The following is a 25,631-nucleotide window of genomic DNA, read 5'->3' on the forward strand; positions in this document are numbered from 1 at the left end:
GGTGCTTGCTTGCTCTCTGTTTGGGGTGAGGATCAGGTTATCCACAAGGCTGAAAAGAATGATTAAATAAGCAAGCCTCAAAAGAACAGTAACCCAAACATTCTTGACATGTTGCATTAAAGCTTTAACATCCGTTAGCCCACCTAATTTTATTTATTCACGCATAAAATTATAAATCGGAGATTACGGAAATACTAGAAATGCGACTGCTCAAATAGCGGTCCACTAACACTTCTGCCTTTGAATTGTGCACAATTCTTTGAAAGACCCCACGGCGCAGCTTCTAAAGCTACCAGGAGCCCTGGTGGCATAGCTGCTAATCACAAGGTCAGACGTTGGGAAATACAAACCGCTCCGTGGGTGAAAGATTGGGCTTTCTCCTCCTGTAAAGTGTTGCAGTCTCAGAAGTCCCCAGGGGCAGTTCTACCCTCGTTGGCGTTGACTCGATAGCAGGGAGTTTGGTTTAGTATCATGGGCACAGCCGTGAAGAGAGCCAGAATAAGGTCTCCGAGAGTACAACCAACTCTCCCTCTTTGTTTTCTCTTTTTACAGAAGCCTGTGTGTGTACATAGTGGGATTTCTGGGTTATATGGTAGCTCTGTTTTTAAATGCTGAGGAACTGCCAAATTGTTTTCCAAAGGAGCGCATGATTTTATCCGATCATCATCAATGGCCGAAGGTTCCGAGTTTCCCATCTTCTCAGTAACACTTGCATTCTTCTCTTCCCGTTGGGACTCTCGCCATCTTAGTGGGTGTGAAGTAGCATCTCAGTGAAGTTCTGATTTGTACTTGCCACGGGAACCCTGATGGTACAGTGCAACCATCACAGCGGTTCATCTGCTAACCGAAAGGTTGATGATTTGAAGGCACTAACCACCCCACAGGAGCCAGCTGGGGCCACCTGCTGCTGCCATCACAGCCTTGGAAACTCCCTGGGCCAGTTCTGGTCAGTCCCACAGAGTTGCCTTGAATCAGAATCAATCTCACAGCAGTGGGATTTCTGGGTAATTTCTAACCCTGATGCTTCGTTCCTCTTCATGAGGTTAGGACAGAGTCCATCCCGGGCCATGTGTAAGGGGTGTTGCAGGTGAATTTAATCAGGAGTGTAGAGAGAGGAGAACTAGGGCAGTCAGGAGAGCTCCAGGCATGGGGAAAGTTGGAAGGGGATGAAAAGATGGAGAGGCTCAGTGAGCAGAAAGCAGGGTAGAGAAAAATCCCAAGTTGAGAAGAACCAGATTGAAGACATAAAGGGAAAGTAGGCCCTGACATTCACAAAGAGAAGTAACAGCCTGGCTGCGGTGCAGGAAGTCCCAAAGGCACCGTTAGAAGCATTGGCAGTTCCGTGGTAGAATTCACAAAGGAGACCTCAGCTCAATTCTCAGTCATTGCCCAGCCCAGTGTCAGCGGGCACGTGGGTGTTGCTATGTTGCTGACACAGTTTCAGTGGAGCTTCTCGGTGGTCGTCTGAAGGCTAGCCCATGTACGCCCTGTGGATCATAGCTGCCCAATGCGCCAGCAGTCATGGAGGTGGTGTGAGACCAGGCCTCACTTCCTTCCATTGTGCCTGGGCTCCTCATTATCTGAGTGCAAGAGAAGAGCTGGTTTAGGGGCAGTGGGTAATTAAGGAAGATCCGTTTAGAACGTGGAGTGGCTTTGTGTGGACAACATCAACCCGGGCAGACCAGAGACATTCATTCCTCCGAGAGGCAGTCTGATGAGAACAGCAGCGCAGGAAAAGGCAGGGCACCCCCCAAAGCACCAGGGACCTCAGCACCCCAGACAGCACCCACTAAGAGAATGAGCAATCCACACAGAAAAAAGGGGGTTCCAATCCACTGTGCCCAAGTGGCATGACTTGATATCACTGACTGCTTCATCTCTAGCACCACAGTCTCTGTTGGGGGGTAGCTTGACCAAATTCAGTGCCGTGGAAATCGATTTTGACTTACAGGGACTCTACAGGGCAGGGTAGAACTGTCCTTGCGAGTTTCGAGACTGTAACTCTTTACAGGAGTAGAAAGCCTCATGTTTCTCCATCAAGGAGTAGAAACCATTGATGTTGACTCAATGACTGTGAATGAGCTGTAGACACGAAGACTAAGGGTTGTTACTAGTTTTAGACTCTAAACTGCTTCCTGCTTGAGGACAGAGGTCAGCTTTTTGTTTCTTCTATAATTTAGGAAAGGGCTGGCGAGGGAATCGTTGACTCTGAGTCACAACTACTCGCCCCTGGAGGCAAAAGCAGCAACAGTTTACGCCCCCCCCCCCCGAATGTTGCTGACAACAAGAGTCGGACGACATGGCCAGCAGGTTGTCGTTGGCCAACCCCCACTTCACAATAGCTCAGTAATTACAATTAGTATCTGACCTGGTGCCGAGATGTGTGTTGCTAATACAACGCTGACAACAAAGCATGAACACAAATACACAAAGAGCACGCTCAGCCTCTGAGTTTTGTTCCTCCAACGACAACCGTTTTTACCATTTGTCACACACCCCAAACAGAGGGCCTGATGGACACTTCAGCCAGCTGGACCCATTTGCGACCCTCCCTGCCACACTGACTTGGGAAGGAAATAGCCATCAGCTCCTTGAACTCGACTCCTGGAATCCCGAGAGGTGGGTGGCAGGCAGTACACGGGCCCCTCACTCGTAGAAATGTCAATAGGTTTGTTGGTTTGTTTCCTTGGTAGGAAGGGAAAAATCCATCCAGGCTTCTTTTAAATGCATTTATTCCTCTACACAATTCATCAAACAAATAAAAGAAGCTCACTGTCATCGAGTTGATGCTGACTCATTAGTGACCCTACAGGACAGGGTAGAACTGCCCCTGTGAGTTTACTGTTTATGGGAGTAGAAAGCCCTGTCTCACGTGGAGCGGCTGGTGGTTTCAAACAGCCAACCCTGAGGATGGCGGCTAAACTTGTAAGCACTATGCCACTAGAACTTCATGCAACTGATCACAACCTAGGCCTAAAGTCTTTGCTCAAATAATTTCTATTTAAATGAGTAGATTGAATCAAGGATCCCGCCCCAGTCATCACTTCTGGCTTCTCAATAGTCTCTCCAGAGGCATAATGAATGCCAGGCAAGTGGGGAGACCATTTGCTAAGTGGAACAGATTTAAACATGGGTATCACTCTTAGCCTTACAGGCTGTGACTGAGACAGGATTCAGTAGACAGCCTTGTTCTTTCTAACTCTCATTCTGCAATGTCAAGTGCCAAGTGCTGTGGAGCTCAGAGTGATGGTGTCCAGTCATGCAGAAGCTCCAAGCAGCCCGCCCTCCCCACTCTGGCTGCTCAGGGCAGTTTATCTCAACTGCCAAAGGCATTACCCCTGCACAATGAGGACCAGTGTCAGGCGAGTGGGTTCCCAGGAAAGGAGGGGACCTACGCGTGGCCAGCCACCAATCAACCTCCCAACCCTCGGTGCTAGAGGACAGTAAAACTAAGCACCAGTGCCCCTCGCGGATGTGTACTTGTAGCTTACACGCTGCGACTCCTTCTTCCGGTTCCATACTCACTTGGACGTGTTTTCTAGTATTCCTTTGACCTCGTTCATCTGCTCTTTTCCAAAGTAGACAACGGTGAGGTGGACTCGCCCATCCTGCTGGATGCACATCTCCCTAGGAAACAAAACACATGTATGTCTGGTTCCTGTGCTCACATTAACACGCACGGCAGAACAAATGGCCTTTTTCCTAAGTGGCAGGGGCCTTGGGGTGATGGCAGCGAGTGCTGGCGCAGACAGATGGACAGATAGACAGACAGCAGGGATGGGATCAAGAGGCAGTTCTAGCTGGTTGTCACAGCTGCTTGTGCTGCTCAGAAAAGCCATGCCACTTGAATGTACAGACCCGGTACGTCGAAACGCAGATGCAATTGGTCTCATCCAAGACGAGTACATCCATGTGTGGGTTTCTTTTTCTTGAAGCATTTAAATATGCCTCTGTGATGAGTGGATGGTTGCAGATAAACTTCTCTCAGCAGGCCACTTGCCTTGATCTTATTCCTTACTTACTGCCATTAATGTCGTCTCACAGTGACGCTACAGAGTAGCACGGCCACTGTGGGCTGCTGAGACAGTACATCTTTATGGGAGCAGAAAGCCTCATCGTGTTCATCTGGAGCAGCTGGTGGTTTTGAACCACAGCCCGACCTGTAACCCACTGCTCCTGAGGCGGGGCTTGTAGTCTTATTTCAAACCCAAACCAAACTCACTGCCACTGAATCGATTCTGACTCAAAGCCAGCCTGGAGGAAGGCTGAAACGGCTGCTGTGAGTTTCTGTAACTCTTTACAGTTATGGCTGCAAGACACTAACTCTTTCCAGGAGTAGAAGAAAGCCCCTCGCCCCCCCGCCTTTCTTCTACAGCACACTTAGTGGTTTAGAACCTGAGACCTAGCGAGTGGCAGCCCATCGTGTAACCACTGTGTCAACCGGGGTCCTTTGTAGTCTTGTTAGGGTGCCTCTCAAAAGTCCATTTGAAACAGTGACTTCTGAGGGGATCTGCGGGCCAGTGCAAGTCCAAACACAGAGGGCAGTTCATAAGCTTGATGGCAATTGTGCTTGATTCCAAAGGATAACCTTGATGGCTTTTCTAGAAGACTGACCACGGAGGCTTATTATGAAGCATTTTTAGGGAAATGAAAAACTGAATCGGTGAGGAAAAAGGTCGGGAAAATTGTGCTGAGAAATATGTTTCTGTCAAGACGGTGCACCTGCTCATTCGTCAAGAGTAACAAAGGCAGTCCGGTGAGATTTCTTCGGAGAACCGACCCCATCCACCACAGCCCTGCTCTTGCTACTTCAGACTCCCTTTTGCTCCCCAAACTCAAAGAACATTTGAAAGGAACATGGCTTGAGTCCCTTGCACATGTCAAAACGACCATCTTGACACGGCACGGTGTATATCAGAGAAGAGAATTCTTCAGAGAAAGGTTAGAGAGATGGAAATACTGCTTTCCGAAGTTTAGAGACCTAGATGGAGGCTATGCTGACAGAACCAAGAGCTCCACAGTTTGATATTTTTGTTTAATAAAGTTCTCTATGATTTTCTAGAACTACTTTATGATCTTTGCAAATATATATATTCACCTATATACATATATCTACATGTCTACACATATCTGCATACTTATACATATCTACCTATATATACACCACATATATATGCACATATACCAGGAGGTGTCAAAAGTTTGTGAGAAAAGGGAAATTCCCATGAATGCTTTTGAAATGCTCTCATATATATGTACACGTACGCAGAGTAAATGTGGTACCCTGTTTATGGGGCCCTGCTAGTGCTGTGGGTTTGATTTTAGATTGCTAACTGAAAGCTTAGCAGTTCAAGACCACCAGAGGGTCTGGGGGAGAAGGAGGCTGTCTGTTCCCATATATTTACAATCTCAGAGACCTTATATAGTTATGAGCCGAACCAACTTGATGGCGGTATGTTAGGTGAATAGCGTTTAAGGAATGTGTGTGTGTGTAGGCCCTGAGGAGCCCCGAGAATGGGCTTCGGGTGAGGAGGGGCAGCCCTTGGATCTCCCTCAGGACCAGGGGGGAGGGTCTCATGGGGACCAGCAAACAGACCTGGACCTATCTAGGGTCTTTTTTCTTGTTTTCTTTTGTCTCATCTTTTCTCTTCCCCTTTCTTTCTTCTACTGTAGGTTTTTTTATTGCTCAGACTAGAACATGGATGGGTTGAACCATGGGAGGGAATCCCGGGGAGAAGGCAATGGAGCCAATGGCCCCAGAAGGCAGACAGGGAAGAAGGAGGTGGGGAGAAAGGTGTGTTGAGCGGACAGTGTCATGGACAGGGGAACAATAGGGAACCGGCATCTAGGAGAGGGTGGAGATCCTGTAAGTGTTAGAGCAACACCACGCTAGTGGAGAGGGAGCACTAAGAGGTGGAAGAAGGGGAAAGTGATGGCGGGGCAGGAGGAGGCAGAAGGAAACGGAGGCAAGCTCTAGGCAGCAAAGGCATAGATAGGGAGATTAACAGAGGTGCGCACTTTTGTAAATATAGTAATCCATAACAATAATGATATTGGCTTATGCACCTATATTTATAAGGCAATACACTGAAGCTGCAAATGGGCCTAAGTCTCGGTTCATACTTTCCCTCAATACAAGAACACTTGTTCTAAGAAATGGGCATTCTGTGATGCTCACACACCGCCGTCGCCCTCCCCGCCCCGCCCCCATCTACAGGATCGCTGAAGACAAAATGGATGCATAAGCAGATGTGGTGAAGGCAGAGAAAACAAACCAAAAAACGGAGTAAAGACTCAGCCTTAACAGCAAAACAAAAACCTCTCCAGATTCCGCACCCTTCGAACCTGAATATTGGTCTGAGTGGCTCAGCAAAAACAAGGCAAAGTAAAATCGAAATAAACTTGGAGTCTTTAGTGACAGACAAGTTCTTTTCAAACATATGAAAAAAAAACAAAACACGGAATTCAGAACCATGGCAATCTCCTGGGCTGGAATGGTTGGGCCGTGAGCTTAGCCTGGGCCTAGACTGGCAGAGTGGGGAGATCCTGCCGACCCTGGGCAGAAAGCAAGCAAGGCTCGGTTCCGAGAGCTCTGTTGCTCTCCCGTGAAGAAAGGTCAGAGCTACTGCAGGAGTCCAGACGCAATACAGAGTTTTTCAAAGCAGAAAAAGGCAAGAAACCTGGGCAGTGACCACACACGTGCTCTGAGTGTGAGAGCCTGCTGAGAGCTGCAGCCCCTGCAGATTGAGCCGCTCCCTTCCCACAGCAGAGCCCTTTTTTACATAACGGACCCCTTTCTCAATCTTGCCTTGACTGCCTTTGCCAGGGTAGAACAAAAGCATACACGGAGCCAAGCGCCGGAGGAACTGCGTGTGCAGTTGGAAGAAATCCATCCCAGAATCGGGAGCAGGTCACCCACAGATCTTGAATACAAAGCAGTCCCATGTTTTGAGTCACATCTTTGCTGTCCACCTCTCTGGTCACCTTAAAGCCATTTGCAGCGCTTCCTGGATGTTCCGGAATAGAGATGGGATGCAATGGGCTTCACGGTCAAGGGGAGGCTGTCCCCAAAAGACAAAGGAGAGTGTGTCCTGAAGCCCATCTCCAAGATTCCATTCTGTTTATTCACTTTTCCCTTCCTTCAACTAACACGTTGTGTTAGAGAAACAAATCCATAGACACTCATATGTGTTTCAGAAATAGCTTTATATTCAAGAGCAATTGAATATTGAGAAAACATCCCAACCCAATCCAGATCAAGTTCGTAAGTCCATCATGTCCAATACCAATCTATAAAATCCTCTTCAGACTAATGAAACACATGCAATGACACTGACTGCAGGAAGATCACAGGCCAGTGGTAGAAAGTCTGAAGGATCCAGTGGTGGTAGAAGCATCTCAGGGCTGGCATGGGTCTCCACGTGGCTCCTCCAGATCCAGGACTCTGGCTGCATGGGCAGGCATGGGTCTCCCCGTGGCTGGCATGGGTCTCCACGTGGCATGGGTCTGGCATGGGTTGGCATGGGTCTCCACGTGGCTCCTCCAGCTCCAGGACTCTGGCTGCATCAGTGTAGCTCCATCAGGCTCGTCTCAGGCATGTCTCGCAGGGAGTATCTGTATCTGGCATCTCTGTGGCACCTCCAAATGGGGTCATCAAGCTGTGACCTGATTGACAGGCTAGACTCCACCCCTCCACAAGTTCACCAGATTATGTAACCACTACACATGCGTTGGCAATACGCAAGGTGCCGATATTCTACCGCTGGATCTTGAAAAAAAAGATGAAGACATTTATGCCCTTGAGAAGTTCTCTGCCTACCACCCATAACTGAAATATGCATAAATAGTGCAATAAATAAGTTCTCTCTGGGAGGATGAGCACAGCACTAGAGAAACATCATTGCTGCCTGTCTGAGGGGTCTCGGGGGTATTTTCAAATACAAACCTCCCTAGACTCCATCTCCTGGAGAGACAGGTGTTAGGAAGGGGTGGGTGTGTATGTGAGAGTGTCACTGTGCACCACATGGTTTGAGTTATTGGGATCAGGTAAGAGATAGATAGATAGATAGATAGAGAGAGAGAGAGAGAGAGAGAGAGAGAGAGAGAGAGAGAGAGAGAGAGAGAGAGAGAGATGAGGAAGGAGGGAAAATCCCATTCACTGAGCATGGAAACTCCTGTTAATTATTTCTGCCTGGATTCCTCACGTTGAAACGCTCCACCCTATGAAGCCCATGTTAGTGAGGCGTAGAAAAGAGTGTCAGGGTGCACCTAGTTCCAAAGGATCCTCCAGGGATGCGCTCTGTCTTTCCGTGGTTGCCAGTCCTTAGGTCCACAAGTCTCTCCTGCCCCCCACCCCCCACCCCAAAGGCTCAGCTTCTATGTCTCAAAGGTCTTGTCTTTTTAGGGTATGTATCTCTCCCCACCCCACTCCACCCCGGAAAATAACAATCACGTCTCCCTCAGGACACTGCAGAACAGAGTACACAGACTAGTTAAGATACGTATGTTCAGTCAGAAAACACACACCCTAGCCACTTAGACACCTGGGTTTCTCTTCCCCGAGGATCCAACAGCATGCAGTGGTCTGAGCTCTGTCATCAGTCTGTACAAGTGCACCGTGGAGAGAGACCAAGCGCCACCACTACATCCACAGAATACCCAAACCCAAAACACTCACTGCTGGCAAGGTGATTCAGACTCATATCGACCCATAGGGCAGGGTAGAACTGCCCCGTGTCGCTCTTTGCGGGAGCCTGTCTTTCTCCCAAGTGCACCCTGAATACGCAGGTGAGGGGATGAGTTCTGGTGCCTTGGCTGGAGTCACTCCGCAGGTCATCTCTGGCGCTCCTCTCTCCCTGGACCACCTTTGCTGGATGGCGCTGCATCTACAAAAGCTAACAGCTTTAGTCTGTCTAGGACTCTGCCAGAAAGCTGAGAGGTTCGGATGGCCAGGTGGAGGGTTAAAGAAGTTACAACATAACTCCAAACATAAAAATATCTGTGGGAGAGATTGTTCAACTTGAGTTCATGCCGGGACTCAGAGGCCTGAGCAGAGAGCTGGTAGGCAAGTCGACCAGAGGTCTGTTTGGAGGAGGTGTGTGATCACAGCTTTAGGGGTGAGCATCAAACTCCCGGAGGTGATCAATCGTTCCTTCTTCTCTAGCGCTTCTGACACCAGCTCCCCCATGGCACTGGTTCCTGTCGGACTCTGTCCGCCTGGAGCTCGAGCAGGTCTCAGAGGTTCAGCCTGCTGGCTGGATGCGGGTGAGTGGACCCTGCTCGGGAGGATTCTGCTCTCTGATTTACAGCACATCAAAACAGCAGTCTGAGCATCCTCCAGGGCTCACCTCCTGTTCCTTTCCAATGTTCTCGGCCTTTGAAGAACAGAGCGCGGCCTGAAGGCGCAAGATCAGGGACTTAGGGCGAATGGGGTCGGGCTTCCCAACAAAATTCCCTTAGGAGAGCACTTCCTCCCCTCTCAAAGAATGAGCCGATGCATTGTTTCTTGGTGTACTTTTCCTGATGTTTTCTTTGTTTCTCCATTTTCTTAAAACTTCTTCATAATATCCCAGTGCCCTTCAAGAAAATCTATCCAGATTACCCCTTACAGTCCCCTAACCATTATGAGCTGAATTTAACTGGCTCAGCAGGTCAACACCCCTCAAACCACTGTCTTGGTAGGACCTTCTGTTTTAATTTTTTTTTAAGACACTGCAATGAAACTTAAGTTAAGTACTATTACTGAAACAAAAGAAGTCCGCATTAATTCACTGACCACACTGACATGGGTAAACACGTTTTGGTCAGCATACAACCCCCTATGTGTGGGAAGTAAAACTCTAGTAGCAATACTTTCTGACCGCCCTTCATATGTCCCCAGTAGGGGGGCTGCCCACCCAGGTTTGTCTGGGATCCTCTTAATTTTACTCATCCCCACATTTCAGTGTCCCACATCCTAGGAAACCCCACCATCCTGGGAACACCGGCCTGGCCTCCCTACCAGCCTCGGGGCCTTACAGTTCTGCTTACTGCACAGACTGGAGTGCTGACCAGCTGCCTGATGAAGCAGGGGGGACTGAATGCAGTAAATGAGGCACAGGGGGTGTCGAGGCGAGACTGGAAACTTCCAACAAGGAAGCCGATTTCAGGCGACTCTTGCTAGGTGAGCAGACTCCACACAGGTAGAGAAGAGACAGGACTTTCACGACTGAGAAGAGGCACAGATGTAAGGAAGTCCCATCACTGTAATTTCCTAAGACCATTTTCTCCTCACATGTATCAGGTATGAGAAGAAAACCCACTTAGACACTAAGAGTCCCTATACAATGAAATGATACATAACAACCTAGCAGTCCCCCAAATGTCTTACACCTGTAATGGCAATAGGAAGAAAAATGCTCAGTCACAAAGAGATGGGAGATGAGAAACAGGCACTACGGTGGAGAGGAGATGGGAACCTTTGGAAATCTGGCTTTGCAAAAACAGCATTCTCCTCTTGGTCTGGCGGTTTTCTCTTTCCCCAAGTTGAATAAACACAAACTTCCCTGATTCTAGGAGACCCCGGGGCGGTGTCATGATTGCATGTTGGGCAATCACCCACAAGGTTAGCAGTGTGAAACCACCAGTCGCTCTGAGGGAGAAAGAAGAGGCTTCCCCTTAGTGTAAAGGATTTCAGTCTCAGAAACCCACAGTTCTGCCCTGTCCCTGTAGGGTTGCCATGCGTCAGAACTGACTCAATGGCAGTAAGATTTTGTTTGTCCTTGATGCTTTGACTGGACACGGAGCAGGTGGGGACCTACTTTCCCAGCAGGCTATTTCAACACTGAAAATCAGATCATTTTCCAGGGGCGATTTTCTACTTTCGGGAAGAAATTTCTATATAATCTGTGGAAATATGTGGCTCAAATGGAAGAAGAAAGCATTTCTATGAGGGCCCAAATTGGAAATGTTTAGTCAAATAAGGTGGATAATATAAGATTAGTCCTCTGAAACCATAAAACTCTTTTGGTGAAATGGCGTCAGGAGAAAAAATAAATGGCTCAAGGGAGAAAAAGCGGGGCTCAGGTGCCATAGAGGAGGCCAGGAGAAACAGAGAGAGGCAGCAACCTGTCTGGCACCGCCCACATCTGATGGCCGGAGGCCTTTCTGTTCCCGTGCCAGCCGAGCCACATGTAGAAGGCTTATTTCAATCCCATTCTGCAATCGCTACTTTAAAAAACATAAAGTTTTCCAGAACTGTTTGGTCGAAGCCCCAAAGCCATAAAAGAAAATTGCTTTAGGAATTCAAATAGATGACTTCTCCAATCGAGGCAGTCTCTAGCTGACAAGCAGGATCTCTTCCCAAGGGTCTCTAAGTTGAATGTATAGATTAAACAGGAGCAGGTGTGTGTGGTTCATATTTGGTTTTACTTTGGTGCAAGAGAGGGGTCCTGGTAGCCCTGTTGGGCACATGGTCGGCCTACTAACCGTGAAGTCAGTCAGTGGTTCAAACCCACCATCAAACCCAGCAAGATGAGGCTACCTGCTCTCACAAAGGTTTGCAGGCTCCGAAACCTTACACTAGATAGCTCATTATGAGTCACAATCATCTCCAGCACAGAGGGTTTGGCTTGATTTTGATTAGCACAAGACCAGATTTTAAGGCTTTCATAATGATTTAAAAGCAATATGGGTAGCAAGTAAAGGTAAATGAGATCAAGGCTTTGTTCTGAGGAGGAATGGTTCAATTGTTCCAAAGTCAGGGAAAATTTGCACAACATTAAAGGGCAAGTGCAAGTCTTGCGGGCACCGTGGTTGGACTGCTCACTGCAAGGTCAGCAGTTTGAAACCCGTCACTCCGAGGGAGTGAGAAGAGGCTGTTCCCCTAAAGAGTTACAGTCTGGGAAATTCACAGGGGCAACTCCATCCTGTCCTACCGGACAGACAGGCAGTGAGTGAGTGACGAAGCCATCCACAAGTCAGACAGGTGTATCCTGAGGACTGACTGCGTGAAACGGTCACAAATATCCGGAGAGGAATGTGGGATGAGTTGGGAGGAGAAAACAAAGGAGAACAAACAGAAAGATCTGGGAAAATCCGAGGAGGAACATAGCATCATGACAAAGAGCCCCCAGGGCAGCTGGAAGGAGTCAAAATAAAACTAAAATACACTCGAATTGATTTGAGAAGTTTTTGAAAATTGGGACTGGCTTATTAAAACCACTTTGTTATTTTTTATAGGAGTAGCTTATAAATAAAGACTCAAAGAAAAATATCTATAGCAATTTAACATGCGTCTCTTCCCGTGGCCACAAATTAACTACATAGTGAAACCATAAACCACAAAACCAAGCTGATGGCTATAAATTTGATTCCAACGCATGGTGACTCTTTGGGACAGGGTAGAGCTGCCCCTGTGGGCTTCTGAGACTCTACTCTTTGCAGGAGTAGAAAGCTCATCTTTGTCCCTTAAAGCAACTGCTGACCTTGCAGTTAGCAGCCCCAGTGAGCAATCACAATGAAATTTAATAGACGAGTTAAAATCAATAACTTGGACACTAAGGAAAAGTAAGCTGGCAAAAAAATAAACAAAACAAAAAAACCAGACCGAAATGTGAGAATGGTCCAAAGGCAAAATGAAGGGATTAAAGGGGGAAAAAGGAGGAAGAAGAAGAGCACACAGGGTCAGGTCAGCATTCCAAAGGGGAAACTAATCAAAACAGGAAGGGCATTTGAAGCCAACTCTCCTGGGTGCCCTAACGGAGAGGCCACTGAACTCATACTCTGGTTCCCGCTCTGATACAGTCATCCTCACGATGGAGTTCAGGAGACGCAGCACTTACGGCAGAGGGAAACGCATGCGGAGCCTGTAGGCTCCTACAAACACACCAGGCGATGCCAACTAGGGGAAAAGCACCTGCAGCACCCACAAAGGCAGACTGCTCCCCAAAACACGAAGGGAATGACGGCAGTGGGGAACGCAGACCAGCTCTGTAGCGGGCTCTGACACCTAGAGCCCTACAGGGCACCACAGAACTGCCCCAGAGGGTTTACAACTAACTACCCAGGGGGTAGCACTGTCAGGTGGGTTGCTACCGGCAATGTTGGTGGACAAACCTTACCAGCTTCTTTTCAGGGAAAAAAATGGGTCTGTCTGAAGCCATGAAGATGTACAGCCCTGGAAACCCTGCACGGGGCCACCATGAGTCAGAATCAATTCACTAGCAGTGGGTTTAAGTTGGCTTTGATGGAATTGCCAAAGCTTACGTGTCTACAGTAACAGAGAGGTTTATCTTTTGCCTTCGGAGCAGCTGGTGGGTTAAATCACCAAACCACTTCTAGTTACCAGCTCAAATGAACGCCCAGTGCCACCAAGTCTCCTGTGTAGAGCTGCAGACTGATTCACAGGAGACCTGGTGGTATAGTGGGTGACGTGTTCGGCTGCTAACTGCAAGGTCAGCAGTTGGAGACCACCATCAGCTCTGAGGGAGAAAGACGAGGCTTTCTACTCCCTTAAATATTTCCAATTTCAGGGACAGTTCTACCCTGTCCTCTAGGGTCACTATGAGTCGGAGCCGACCGATGGCAGTGCGTGAGCTTCAGAGTGGTCCATACTGGGTAATGTGCATGAGGGGCCAGTGGGTAACTGTTCCGGCTCAGGGAGATGACAGGAATAAAGCTTTAGCTTCCAGTCTCTTTGGTAAGTCCTAGGAACTCCATTCATTTTGTGTCTATTGTCTCGTATCTATCATGAGTCCAAGGACCCAGTACTAGGACAAAGCTTTTTTCACCCAAGTCATGCGGGCTTCTGTTCCTCCAATATTAAAGGCTGAAGTAAGTCCGTCTTTTTTTTTTTTCTTTCTTCCTTTCTTTTTCCCTTTTCCTTGTCTTCTGAGAAGTTCAGTCCTGGTTCTTTTTGATCGGTTGGTACATCTATCCCCTTCTCTACATCGTTAATTGAGTCTTTGCTCATTTACCTTTATAAATACAGTTTTAATAAATTTTTATTTTTTGTAAACAAAAATAATTTTTAGGATTCATTGAAATGGTTATAATAATCAAGAGATAGAGCAATACCATATTAAGTATCTATTTTACAGGGGCCTCATCTTGCCCCAACAGAGCAGCTAGTGTTTTCAAACTGCCGGTCTCATGGTTAGCAGCCCAACTTGTAACCACTCCGCCACCAGGGCGCCTATGATGTTTGAGAGGAAACAGACTTGTTCAGTATTTTTCCAGAGGCTAGACAGTCCAAGGTATAGGTAGAAAGGACAAGGAGGCAGACTTCTGGTCTAAACAATACAGAACATTGCAACTTGAGTTATTCAACCTGGTACACCCACACTATCTTGAATGCCATCTGCCAGGAATGTCATAGAGCAGTGGTTCTCAACCTTCCTAATACCATGATCCTTTCACACAGTTCCTCATGTTGTGGTGATCCCCCAACCATAAAATTATTTTCATTGCTACTTCATAACTGTCATTTTGCTACTGCTATGAATCATCATGTAAATTGTAATGTGTTTTCTGATGGTCTTAGGTGACCCCTGTGAAAGGATCATTCAACCCGCAAACAAGTCAAGCCCCACCAGGTTGAGAACCGCTGCTATAGAGGGATTCTGAATTAAGCGGGGATTAAACTATATGACCTGAAAAGTCTTTTGTAGGATTATTTGATTCTAAATGTAATATTATTAACAAAAAGCTTTGTCCTTCCTATAGTTACCCATTGTGTTTTTGATTGTCTCATATTCATGTGAACGTTGGACACTTGAGTCGTGGTGCTGGTTAAGAACACTGAGAGCGGCCATGTAGCAGGGAAGCAACAAAGCCCACACAGAAGAACACCAGCGTTTGTGATCATGAGGCGTCGGCGAGATCAGATATCAGGCATCAGAAGATCCAAACAAAAAATCCTATCAATGCGAATAAGGGGGGTCAGAGTGGAGACTTAAAGCCCATGTGCAGACAATTGGACATCCCCTCACAGAAGGGGCCAGTCAGGGTGCAGTGTAACACGGAGGAAACACACAACATTCCTCTAGTTCTTTAATGCTTCCTCCCTCCCCCTATCAGTTCTATCTTACAAACCCGGCTAGACTGGAGCATGTACATTGGTACAGACAAGAGCTCTTGACACATGGAACCCAGGACAAATAAACCCCCAAGGAACAGTAATGGGAGTAGCGATACCATGAGGGTAGGGGGGAGGTGAGGAGAGAAGGGGTAACTGATCACATGGATGGACGTACTAACCCCTCCCCCCACCCCATCTCCACCCAGCAAGGGGGATGAACAACAGAAACATGGCTGAAGGGAGACAGCAGATGGTGTAAAATATGAAAACAATCATAATGTATAATTTATCAAGGGTTCAGAAGGTAAGGGGTAGGGGGGAAATGAGCTGACACCAAGGGTTCAAGCATAACGAAAAAGTTTTGAAAAGGATGATGGAAACATATGTACAAATGTGCTTGATACCACTGATGTATGGATTGTTATAAGAGCTGTAAGAGCCCCCAACAAAAAAAATTCTAAAAAAGAAAAAAAGTACCATGAACTGCCTAATGAACAAATGAATCTGTCTTGGAAGAAGTAGAGCCAGAGTGCTCTTTGGAAGCAAGGACGGAGAGACTTTGTCTCACGTACATTGAAGATGTTACAGGAGAGACCAGTCCCTGGAAAAGGACACCCTGTCTGGTCAGTAGCTCTCCCTGCCATTGAGTGGATGGCAACTCAGAGTGACCCTAGAGGACAGGGTAGAACTGCGCCTGTGGGTTTCTGAGACTGTACGTCTGTACGGGAGGAGAGGGCTGTGAAAAGAAGCCTCTCCATGATGTCATTGAGGCAATGACAGAAACCATGGGCTCAATCCTAACAATGGCTGTGAGGAGGGTGCCAGACCCCGCAGTGACCAGAACCAACTAACGGCTTCTAATAGCAAGAATATATTTTAAAGTGTGTTGAGAATGTCAGTCACATCCTTCTATTGAGCATGACTGGCTTTCAATAATACGAATTCTATGATGAAAGATTACAAGTTTGACCTATTACTATCTATTAGTAGACAGAGCTTGAAAGGCAGAGAGCCTTTAAAACAGACCAGCGAACCTGACCAGCATGTGAACGTTAACCTTGGATGCTGTGTCACCACACCACGAAGAACGGAGAGGCGCGCATAGAAAACTTTCCAGGCTGAATCCGAAGATGGAATCCCACGTAGACTTTCATTCCCGAGTAGCTACAGAAATGACTTCTGGGACGCTACTGGGGATAAATTTAGGTTTAGTCTCTCAGATGATGTAGATTAGAATCAATCCCCATCCAATCCATCCCTGCAGCTGGAGGGAATCATGAACTTCAGCTGAGCAAGAGTCTCCTCAAGAACAGGCCATCGTTCATGTGGGCTGTCACTAGCCAGCTCCTTGCTGCTTCTAAAGACCCAGAACCCCGCATGCCTTTGAGAGTTTGAGGGAGAGACCATACCCCTGATGCTACAGCCCAGCTCCAGCTTCCTTCAGAGCTGAACCAAACCCTAACAACATAAAAAGGAGTTGCTATTGAGTCAGCTCCAATTCGTGCAGGTCCTCCATGTCCAGAGCAGAACTGCTCCATGTGGTTTTCAAGTCCAGGACCATAGATATGGCTCACAAGCACGTTCTCTGAGGTACCTCCAGGTGGATACAAACCAGCAGCCTCAGGGCCGGTAGTGGGGTGTTGCACTGTTGGAACCACTTGGAGACCACCAAAATGTGACCGCCAACAGGCATTGGGCCATCCTGGTAGATTTGATGAATAACCTGTCCTTGATCATTTACTTCTGAAGGTAAATAAGCTCTCCAGGCGTTTTCTAACTGATGGAGGGAAAGGCAAATACACACAATCAACATTCAAGGACAAAAAAATCACAGATTCGAACAAGAAGAGAAAGGAGCCTTTGTCCTTGGCAGGGGAAGTGAGGGAAACGATAGTGTGCTCCAACACACACCACACCGAGGACGATAAGCACGCGCAGACGCACACACCTGAAATTCTGCATGAACTGCCGGAACTTGTCCACCCTTCTTGCCAGTGGCACGATGATGTTGATGAGCGTGTTGGCCATGTTCAGTTTTTCTTTTTTCACTGTCATGATCGGGCCAAACGGCCGAAACAAGACCAGCCGTTTGAACTCGTGTTTCTGGTCCCCTTTGAACGTAAGCTCATACAAAGTGCCCTTATCTCGCTCTGTTCGGTAGATCCCTGTGAACGGAGAAACAAGGGAAGATGGTTAGGGAAAAAAACAAAAAATCAACCGTGGCTGCTGGGTGTACTTTTTTTTTTTTTAAGAGCAAAAATGTGGCACAACATGCTTTTATTCAAAAGAGAAGAACATTAAGATACATCAAACAACTATAAAAGGATTCAAGATTATCCCAATTAAAATTTCCCAATGAAATCAAACTGCCATCAACTTTTAAAAAAACATAAAAAAGTTATGAAGATTTCATAAAAACAAGGAAAGAGGTTTGGATGTTGGGTACAAAATTGTAACACACACACACACAGTCTGGCTCCCTGCGCACCACAGCAGAAATGCTCAAGGGCAAAGCTTCTCACCCTGTGGGCCTTGACCCCACATGGGACCACAGAACGAAACATGGGGTTCTGCAGAAGTTGGCAACAGCGAAAGGCTTTTGAAATCGCAAAGCCCAGGCACCCCTTCAGAGTCAAACACGCCATGGAGCCGAGGCGGTCTCTGGCAGCGCTACACCTGCGTGGGGAATTTCCCAGGTGCAAAGGCGTGGCAGGTAGGAAGAGCTGAAGAAGCCCTCCTCTGTAGGGCTTTCCAATGGCTGGTTTGTCGCCCCGCCCCCCCCCACCTCCACCCCCGGGGGGCCTTGAAGCTCCTCTCTTGAGGTGCCTCTGGTGGACTTGGACTTGAGTTTCCAACCTTTCCGTTAGCAGCGTGGGCTTGTGTAACATTTGCACCACCCAGCGACCCAAGAGCACCATTTGAAAAAGGCCTAGAAAGAGCGAAACCAAAATAACACTGACTGATGTCGGGTGGGACTGCAGGGGCTCTTACAGTGATGCTAATTACCCAAATTTCCCGCAGTAGCATTGAGTGAGTACTTAGGGAATTGTTAACAGGTGTACTAAAATTCTTTGAGCTGCAGCCATGTCCCACAACCCCACCCAAGGGGAGGGTGCTGTTTGTATCTCCACAGGAGAGGGAGAGAGGGACCAGACTTCACCCCGGTACACCGAAACGTGAATGCAACATACCAATAGAAAGGTCTGCGGTGATGACCCTCATCCCAACGACGTGGACAATCCCCACCCCACCCCCAGAAGAGTACACTGCAGAAGACAGCACTGAAGCTACAGCTCAGGGAGAGATCAGAGCACACAGGAGCAAACAAAGAGGGAAGGAGAGAGAGTGGACAATATTCCTGCTCAGAACAGTCAGTGCACTGTGAGGACCATAGGGCCCGCCCCACCACAAGACAGGATGTCCCTCACTGACCCATATCACTACGAGGGACCACACAAGGAACAGTGTGGGAATTGTGCCTATCTGACCCCACTACACTGGGGTGAAACACTAAGGGCATGCAAAAGAGCAGCCAGGGGAGCAAAGCAATGAAGTCCCCAGGGAACACCAAAAATAGACTTTGGGGCCAGGGCGTGGCACCCCATCAGGCTCTACCAGAAAACACTCCTAAAGGCCAACAAACAGACCTGGAACTATTTACAGGCCTTTGTGTTTTTGTCGTTGGTTTTGTTGTTTTGTTTTCTTTTGTTTTGCTCTGTCTTGTTTTCATGCTTCTTTATTGTCTCTGTATGTCTATCTAGATAAGATAGGCAGGATAAACAATCCAGAGGAGAAAACAATAGGACCAATGATCCTGGGGGAACACAGGAGAGGTGGAGGCAGGGGAAAGGAGAGGGGATGTCAACAAACTTAGGGACAAGGGAACAACAGTGATATAAAATTGATGGTGAGGAGGGCATAGGATGCCTGGGGGAACTTGATCAAGGGCAATTTAGCCAATGCTGAAACCTGAATGAAGGCCAAACATGATAGTGGGACAAGAGGAAAGTAAAAGGAAATAAAGGAAAGAAGTAGGAGGCAAAGGACATTTATAGAGGTCTAAATATAGGCATGTGCATATGTAAATATGTTTATATATAACAATAGGAAAATAGATCTATGTATATATATTTATATGTTAAGTATTCAGGCAGCAGATGGACATTGGGTCTCTACTCAAGTACTCCCTCAATGCAAGAACACTTTGTTCTAATAACCCAGAATTATGTGATGTTCACCTTTCCGACAGGATCAGTGAAGACAGAAAGGGTGCGTAAGCAAATGTGGTAAAGAAAGATGACGGTGCCGGCTATCCAAAGATATAGCAACTGGGGTCTTAAAGGCTTGAAGATAAACAAGTGGTCATCTAGCAGAGAAGCAACAAAGCCCACATGGAAGAAGCACCCCAGCCTATGTGATCACTAGGTGTCGATGGGATCAGGCATCAAAGACCCAGAACAAAAAGTCATATCAATGTGAATGAGGAGGAGTGCAGAGTGGAGACCCAAAGCCCATCTGTAGGCAATTGGGCATCCCCTTACAGAATGGTCACGGGGAGGAGACCAGCCAGTCAGGGTGCAGTATAGCACCAATGAAACAAACAACATTCCTCTAGTTCTTAAATGCTTCCTCTCCCCCTGCCCTCCCTCCACCCCACTCCTATCATGATCCAAATTCTACCTTACAAATCCTGCTAGACCAGGGGATGTGCACTGGTGTAGATAAAAGCTCGAAACAAAGGGGATCCAGGACAGATTAAACCCCTCAGGACCAGTAATGAGAGTAGTAATACCAGGAGGGGAAGGGGAAGGTAGGGGAAGAAAGGGGGAGCCAATCATGGTTTATATATAACTCCCTCCCAGGGGGGCAGACAACAGAAAAGTGGGTGAAGGGTGACAGTGGTTGGTGTAAGACATGAAAAAAATATATAAAGTATCAAGGGTTCATGAGGGTGGGAAGGTGGGGTGTGTGTGAAAATGAACTGATACCAAGAGCTCAAGTAGAAAGGAAATGTTTTGAAAATGATGATGGCAACATATATTCAAATGTGCTTGACACAATGGATGGATGGATTGTGATAAGAGCCGTAAGAGCCCCCGATAAAATGATTAAAAACAAAACAAAACAGATACAGCCATGTTAGATACATAGCCGCTATGATATTTGGGCCCTGGTGGCGTGGTGGTTATGCATCAGGCTGCTAACCATCAGGACGGCAGTTTGACACCACCAGCGGCCCCTCCGGAGAAAGACGAGCTAGAATTGCCCTAAAGAGCGGCAGTCTCGGAAGCCCACAGGGCAGGTCTACCTTGTCCTCTGGGTCGACTTGATGGCAATGCCTTTATGGTTAGGGGCTGGCTCACAGCCAGCAAGTCACACGGGCTAGGGGCCCTCAGGAAGCTTGTCTGAGCATTAAAGCAGACACGGGTGAGGTACCCAGCACAGCGGCTGGCACACACACCTTCCTTAGTCGCAGAGCTTCCTGCCTGTGAGCAGCAGCACAGCTCGGGGCTTGAGAGCGTGGACGCTGGAGCCAGACTGCTTGGGCTCCAATCCTGGGTACCTCACACGTTCTGTGTCTCGTTCCCTACAAGTTCGTGTGAGGAGTAGATGCATAGATGTAAAGGGAGTGGAACCGCGAATCGTACACAGTAAACCCTCATGACATGCCAACTGTCACCATCGTTACCCCCTACTTCTGCAGCAGCATGGAGCACTGCAGAGAAGCTAAAGAGAAGTGCACTTCCCTCTCGTTGAACTATGTGCCACCCCAGGTCACGGTGACTTAAAATCCAACAAGGTGCTGGTGTGTCAGGTCATTGCCATGATCTCAGAATTTCAGCTACTCTCTCAAGAGCATCCCAGAGAATCCGGGGACATCTCAGCTCCAAGTTTCCCCAGTATCTCTGGTCTCCTAATACTGCAGCAACAAATTCCTCTGTCGCATAGTGGCCTCGTGGGATGGGGAATCACTGCCCATAAAGTCCTCTTGGCCGTGCTCTTTGTGGAAGCAGCCACCAGACCTTCTTTCTATAGAGCCTCTGGGTGGGCACAAACGGGCAGCAAAGGGCTTAACTGCCATGCCACCAGGATGCTGCTTTCTCCTACAGCCCCGCTTTCATCGCCTCCCTAATCCTGTCTGAAGTTTGGATCTCCTTGAGGAATTTGGTACTGCAGTTTCAAGGTAGTCTCATTTCTCGCAGCTGTCGTGCAGACCCCACTGAATGTTCAAAACGTACAACCCACTGACAGTGAATAGAAATGATTGAAGACCCTGGACACAGAGTTGGAGGGGCCAGTTTCTCTTCTGAAGTGCTCCTCATATCCTTGGGCATTGGAGCACACTGCTCAATTGCTCTCAAAGACCATGGTCTTCCAGGGAAACGGAACTCACTTTGCTAAAAAATTTAGCGACTCTGCAGGGGGCCAGTCATGGAAGAAAGGAGAAGATTCATCTCCTAGGAAGCTCCAAGGGCCGTCTTTGAAAATGGCAAGTGGCTCCCTTCAAAGCCTGCTCATTCTCCCAGGCAATTAGTGCCCATGGAGGGAACAGACTTGTCCCCAGTTCTCATGTTCTCTAGCGCAGCGGGGTCTAACCATTAAGTCCCCGGAGTGAAACCAGGTGGCACAGAGTTGGAAAGGAACCATATTCAGGGTCAGGGTGTGAGCCGCACAACTGAACACCAGTCTGGGCAGGCGGCCGGGCCTTCTGCAGCTTCCGTGAGCCAGCGTCTTTCATCAAGCGTTCCTTCCCACCACAGCCTCAAAGGCAGAGACGGCTGCTGACTGGTTCCCATGCGGATAAAAATGGATCTGGGCTGGAGACCCTGGTTTTTAAACCGAGTGACTTTGTTTCTCAGTAGCAGGATAAGAAGTGTTAACTTGAAGATCTAAATTCACAGAGTTGGATATATAGGTAGAAATGATTCTTATTAACAATGCTCTTACCACATATAAGGACAGCTGCCTTGGTGGTGGTGGATAAGGGACCCTAGTAGTGCTGTGGGCTAAGCATTTGGCTGTTAACAGCAAGGTCAGCAGTTCAAACTCCCTAGTCTCTCTGCACAAGAAAGATGAGGGCATAAAGATTTACAGCTTTGAAAATCCCAGGGGGCACTTCTACTCTGTCCTAAAGGCTCTCTCTGAGTCACAAACAACTTGATGGCAGTGGGTGTGGCTGGCCGGTTTGTGGAATTTGTACCATCAGTGAAAGGTACCATCTCACCTCGCCCTTTCTTAGCAGTTTCCAGGTGTAGCAATCCTTCCTATCAGAAAGCTCAAGTCATCAGCCTGAGGCTAACCTTACATTTGCCACCAAGCTAGCTGCTTTCTCACAAGATAAGCCTTGACCCTGTTATCACAACAGCTTTTCATATGGTTCTCCTATGCTAGTTATTTTAATCAGGTCTCAAGAATCTGATTTTAAATCCCCAAATTCCATTCACTTAAAATAAGGTTTTCAAAGCTCTCTTGACAACCCATGGCCACCCACACCTATCCACCCTCACAGCACGCGCACAGCAAGCTCTCTCAGTCTGTCTTCCTGAGCACAGAGGTCAGACCTGCAGGGCTCCTTCCACATCATGAGTCTCTGTGGTGGGAATGGAAAGGTACCACGAGAGAGGGCAGCAGCACTGTGAGGTAGGAATGGCTTTGTGGTCATCGCTTTCAAGCTGGCACACACAGTGACAAATACAAAGCAGCTTCGACACACTGACGCGTTGTTTGTCCACACACAGTATCGTTTTTTTTGGAATGAATTAAAGATCAACGATTGGACCTAAGGAGCTGGCTTCAATCTTAGCCTAAGTGGTATGAGTGTATCTTTGTTCCTTCTTTCTCTCCTAAGTGCTAACCTGCCTGAGAGTCTGAGCAGCCTTCCCAGTGCCTGCTCACCAACTCCCACTCACCAGCTCACAAACTCACGGCTCACAAACTCACGGCTCACAAACTCACGGCTCACAAACTCACGGCTCAAACTCATGGCCATTGGGTCAATGCTAACTCAGAGCAGCCCTGAAGGACAGGGGAGAAGTAGCCCGGTGGGTTTCTGAGACTGTCACTCTTTCGTGGAGTAGAAAGCCTCATCTTTCTCATGCAAGGCAGCAGGTGGTTTCAAACTAACCACTGTGCCACAGAGTTTTTAATCTCAAGGACCGCCCCCCTCCCCAAAAAACTCAACTAGGTGGGGACACCTCCAAACCAAACTCATGGCCATCAAGTCAATTCTGACTCACAGTCACCCCATAGAACAGGGTTGTCAAATCACCTCATTATTTCTGTCATGAATGATTTTTCCACCTTATGGTTAGTATTTGCCATATTATGTTGTACACTAGGAATATATAACATTCAGCTTAGCAGCCTGCTACCAAAAAATGTTTATTCATTTCAGAAACCAGGAGCTCTCGGGGTGCAGGGCTCCCCTTATCTTGTTTTCTGCTTGCCGCTGGGCTGCTGCTGTTAGCTGCTATCCAGTCAGCCCGATGCATAGCAAGCCTACAGACCACGCAAAGCCTGGCCCGGTCCCACATGAGCTGTACCACGGTTGGGGTGTTCCCAACCACTGGCTATTGTGAGTGTGTGCCAACCTAACGGCCTCATCTTCCAGCACCGTATCACGTGGCATTCTATTAAGATCCATGGGGTTGGAGTGGGTTCATCTTTAGAAGTAGATCACCCGTCTTTTCTTCCTAGCCTGTCAGTCTGGAAAGAAACTCCACTGAAACCGGCCTGCCAGGGGTAACCCTGCTGGCATTTGAAATACTAGGAATAGAGCTGCAGCATCCGAGCAAGCACATACACACTGCAGCATGGCAAACTGGCAGATAAGTGGTGGGTGTTCAACTTAGGATTTGGGGAGTTAGGGCGTTGAAGCACAAGTGTCAACCCTCCCATTTTCTTTTCCTCCCTCCACGTAAGTGAGCACAGGTGGTGACCATGAGGAACCTCACCAATGGTCCTGCCCGCCCCTCAGGGGCTGTTCCCATGAGTGCCCCAGCATGGTCCACGTTTGCCTGTTCCTGCCTTCCTCCACAGAGTCCGTGCCTCACACCTGTATGACCGCCAGCACTTGGCAGCACACGGCTTGGCCTCCAGGGGCAACCTATAGTCACATATCCCTTGGTCCTTTGCCTTCTCCCAGAACCACCCTAACCCTGTTAGCCTCCTAAACTCAAAAGCCCACCACTCCCGCTGCTCACACAGACGAGTGCCAACACTGCTCCTGGCTGGGAGACCCTTGACACCCCACCCCAGCTCAGTCTCCCACTCGAACTGTAGGTCTGGTCCCTCCCCTGCATGGGATCTGGCCTCCAGTCAAGCTGGTTGATAACGAGCATCTGAGCCGCTCTTCCCTCAAAGGTCTCTGCTTTCCCACAGATGCACATCTCCACCAATCCAGAATGCCTTCTCCTTTTGCACCAAACCAAATGAAACTCACTGCCATCAAGCTGATTCCAACTCTTAGTGACCCTACAGGACAAGGCAGAACTGGCCCTGTGGGTTTTCAAGACTGTAACTCTTTACAGGAGTAAAAAAAAACAACTCATCTTTCTCCCATGGAGTGGTTGGTGGTTTTGAACTGCTGGCCTTGTGGTTTGCAGCACAATGTGTAATCAATCCACTATGCCAGCAGGGCTCTGACCCTCTTCTGGGAAGATTCCCATGACATTGTCAATCCAACACGACTATATGTGATGGTTAAGAGTCTATATCAACTAGATATTCCTGGCTGAAGGTGGGTGTGGAGCCCAACCTATCACTCAGGTCTCAGTCTGAAGACAACAACTTGGGGGTGGGGCCTTTTGTATAAGGGAGAGATCTATGCAGAGCTAAATTCTTTTAGGCCCTTCACCTTCTTCTGGAGCTGGGTCCTGCATCTGGCTCATCACTCTCCTGCTGTGTGGTCTGCTGCTCCCAGGAGCCACCAGCAGACTATCAATGGTGGATTCATTCGGCCGACCTCAGATTCACTTACCTCTGCATCCACCAGCCTGTGTCTGCGTTCCTCTACTTCATCATCCTGTTGACTGTTTATCAGCTTCCACAGCTACACAAGTCAGGAGAAACTTGACTGAAACCAATCTGGACTTACTTCTACAGCTAAGTAACCTATTTCTTGATATTAAACCACTTTCTGTATATCAACACATGCAAGGATCATTGATATTGCTTCTCTAGAGAAGCCAATCAAACACACCATTCCACCTTCTGGATGCTGGGATCTTACAACTTTTAAACTCACCACTTTCTACACTATCTTTTGGATACAGAGTTCCTGAAAGGGCATTGAAGATGATCTAGTCCAACCTTCCACTTTAGAGATGAGCAAACTGAGAGCCAAAGAAGTTACAATTGGCCTGCTTGCTGGGGACAACCCTTAGCACAAGTTTGCTCCCTAGAGGCCACTTTTCATTGGCAGCATTAGCTATGCAGGACAAAGGAAAGAATCAAGAACACGAAAAATGCTGCTGAGAAGTCAGGCTAAACCAGAGACAGGTTATGCCACGACACCTTATACGCAGCTCGCTTACCTACAGAGAAATCCCAGGGCTATCTTTTCCTTCACAAT

General features: G+C 47.9%; 1 protein-coding gene across 1 annotated transcript in view; it reads right to left on the reverse strand.

The window, feature by feature from the left end:
• Window positions 1-25,631, reverse strand: part of CSGALNACT1 (chondroitin sulfate N-acetylgalactosaminyltransferase 1) — a 217,006-nt gene that overhangs the window by 29,774 nt on the left and 161,601 nt on the right. The window contains exons 4-5 of the mRNA XM_075556574.1: window positions 17,007-17,223; window positions 3,526-3,627 (exon numbers count right to left, since the gene is read on the reverse strand). Coding sequence (XP_075412689.1) covers window positions 3,526-3,627; window positions 17,007-17,223 — 319 coding nt within the window. The remainder of the gene's footprint in view (window positions 1-3,525; window positions 3,628-17,006; window positions 17,224-25,631) is intronic.

This window comes from Tenrec ecaudatus, chromosome 8 (genome assembly GCF_050624435.1).
Source record: "Tenrec ecaudatus isolate mTenEca1 chromosome 8, mTenEca1.hap1, whole genome shotgun sequence".
NCBI classification, from domain to species: Eukaryota; Metazoa; Chordata; class Mammalia; order Afrosoricida; family Tenrecidae; genus Tenrec; species Tenrec ecaudatus.